Source organism: Octopus bimaculoides, chromosome 7 (assembly GCF_001194135.2).
Source record: "Octopus bimaculoides isolate UCB-OBI-ISO-001 chromosome 7, ASM119413v2, whole genome shotgun sequence".
Classification (NCBI taxonomy): Eukaryota; Metazoa; Mollusca; class Cephalopoda; order Octopoda; family Octopodidae; genus Octopus; species Octopus bimaculoides.
In genome coordinates, this window is record NC_068987.1 from 68,889,695 (window position 1) to 68,891,785 (window position 2,091).

At 37.3% G+C, this 2,091-nt stretch overlaps 1 protein-coding gene across 1 annotated transcript in view; it reads right to left on the reverse strand.

Annotated features, from left to right (window-relative positions):
- LOC106874518 (5'-AMP-activated serine/threonine-protein kinase catalytic subunit alpha) overlaps window positions 1-2,091 on the reverse strand; it is a 616,447-nt gene that overhangs the window by 277,835 nt on the left and 336,521 nt on the right. The window contains exon 4 of the mRNA XM_052969432.1: window positions 1,778-1,877. Coding sequence (XP_052825392.1) covers window positions 1,778-1,877 — 100 coding nt within the window. The remainder of the gene's footprint in view (window positions 1-1,777; window positions 1,878-2,091) is intronic.

Below are 2,091 nucleotides of genomic sequence, written 5' to 3' on the forward strand. Positions count from 1 at the left end.
GTGTGTGTGTGTGTGTGTGTGTGTGTGTGTGTGTGCGTGTGCGCGCGCGTCAGTGTATTTATATGGTATCAAGGTACAAAGACAACCGGCAGAAACGTTAACACGTTGGACAAATTGCCTTCTCTGTTTTTTTTCTTTTTTTTTTTTTTAAATTTTCATTCTGGTTCTTTGCATTATAAGTTCAAATCCTGCAGAGATCAGCTTTGCCATTTGTCCATTCAAGATAGAGCACCAGCCAAATATTGGCGCCTATTCCGCATCTCTCTCAGAATCGATTACAGTGCATTCTGAGAAGGACTGAGCAGTAGAGTAGTCAAGAGTAACCCTTTTTCTCCGAGACAACCGCGTTCACTCTAACACGAAATAAAAGCATAGTCATTGGGACCCTGGTGGAGTATGGCACAGAAGGATGATAATGGTGATGATGACGATTTTAAACTTACATGTATACATACAACATATACATACATGCATATGTGTATGTGGTGTGTTTGTGTGTGTGTGTGTGTGTGTGTGTGTGTGTGTGTGTATACACTTATCTTAGGTTGTGCTTACTGTTTAACACACATAAGCTTTGATAAACAAGAAATGTGTCCCTATTGTAATATATTAACGTACTTTTCACGTCTCTCTCTCTCCCTTGCAATCCATCTCCCCATTTTCTGTATTTCTGAACTTAAATTTAATTTATGTAAATCAAACAAAAACTGCTATAGATACATAAAATTTTGCACGCCTCATTTGATCCATCATAAATATTATGTTTCAAGCTTAATCTGTGAGTTTGTGCTCATTATCACGAAACAGCATTTATGCAACAACCTTTCAGAACCCGCACCTTGAGCATCGAGGCATATATGTTACGTTACATACTCTATAATCCAATCTTTCATCCGTGAACTAAACTTTCCGTTAACAGCACCAATCGCGAGAAAATCCATCTATATTCATGAGTTCTTACCAAACATTAATTGACACTCATACAAGGGGTGTATTAATTATACTAATGTCCATCCAAGCATTCTATTCTTCAAATCTTAGGAAGTCTCATAGAGCCTATTAGCTCAAATTGCGTTCACAACTAACACTACCATTGCATGCATACCTGTAAAGGTGAATATCCTCATTCTGTAAACTCCCTGTGTATCTGCGTAATTTTATCAAATATTAACCTGAATACAAAAGATCTCGAATGGAAAGGTTAAACTCGCGCATCTGTGATAGAATTGATAGTACTAACAAGCATTCCCACAAGTGCAAGTACAAACAGACGCACGAACATATAATGGCTTGTGATCAGAATGCGTTTATGTAATTTTCCTTTATACTATACAAACATCAACAGTTCCAAACATCGCACTCCACCAATGAAAATGAGATTTCCAATGGAATATAAGCTCTGTCTATTCTCCGGCAAGATAAAAGAAAATAATCAAGCATACATCATCTCCGATTATATACCTGTGTAAAAACAAATTGACGGAAATGTATATACGTTTCTTTTTATTTTTTAGATTACAGTTCCCTGTTTTATTTAGAAAGGGGAAGAAAGCCAGTGTGCATTACATTTGTCGCTCTCCCAAACTAGGGAAACCGATTCGTCTTCAGGAATAGACAACGAATTAGTAATACAAAAAGTTGTTCTCCTCCACTGCAGTTAAGAATAAAGAAAATACAACACCAAGAGGCAAAGTAAAACGAAAATGAGAGACAAAAATAGTTGAGAGAAAAGAAAACCAAGTAAAATTAGAAATAGGTTGCTCACCAATATCCTTACCTTTAATGTTTTCCAACAGTTTTGGACTGTTGCACTCGTTCGGAGTAGGTGATGGGGTCCTTTCGGTGCTCATCTCACTCTCACCACTTGATAAACTTTCCTGTAATAGAGAGGAAATGAATTTGATGTGACGTGCGAAAGAGAGAGGAAGAGAGAGAGAGAGAGAGATGGGGGGGGGTATAAGGGTATTATCTAGAGTAACGTTTCCAGTGTTCTCAGTTTATTTCAAGATACTACCGGACAGTCTTAAAAAATGTGACTAAAATTTCAGATTTACAATGCTCGCCCTTAGTATAACGACGTCGTACATTGAT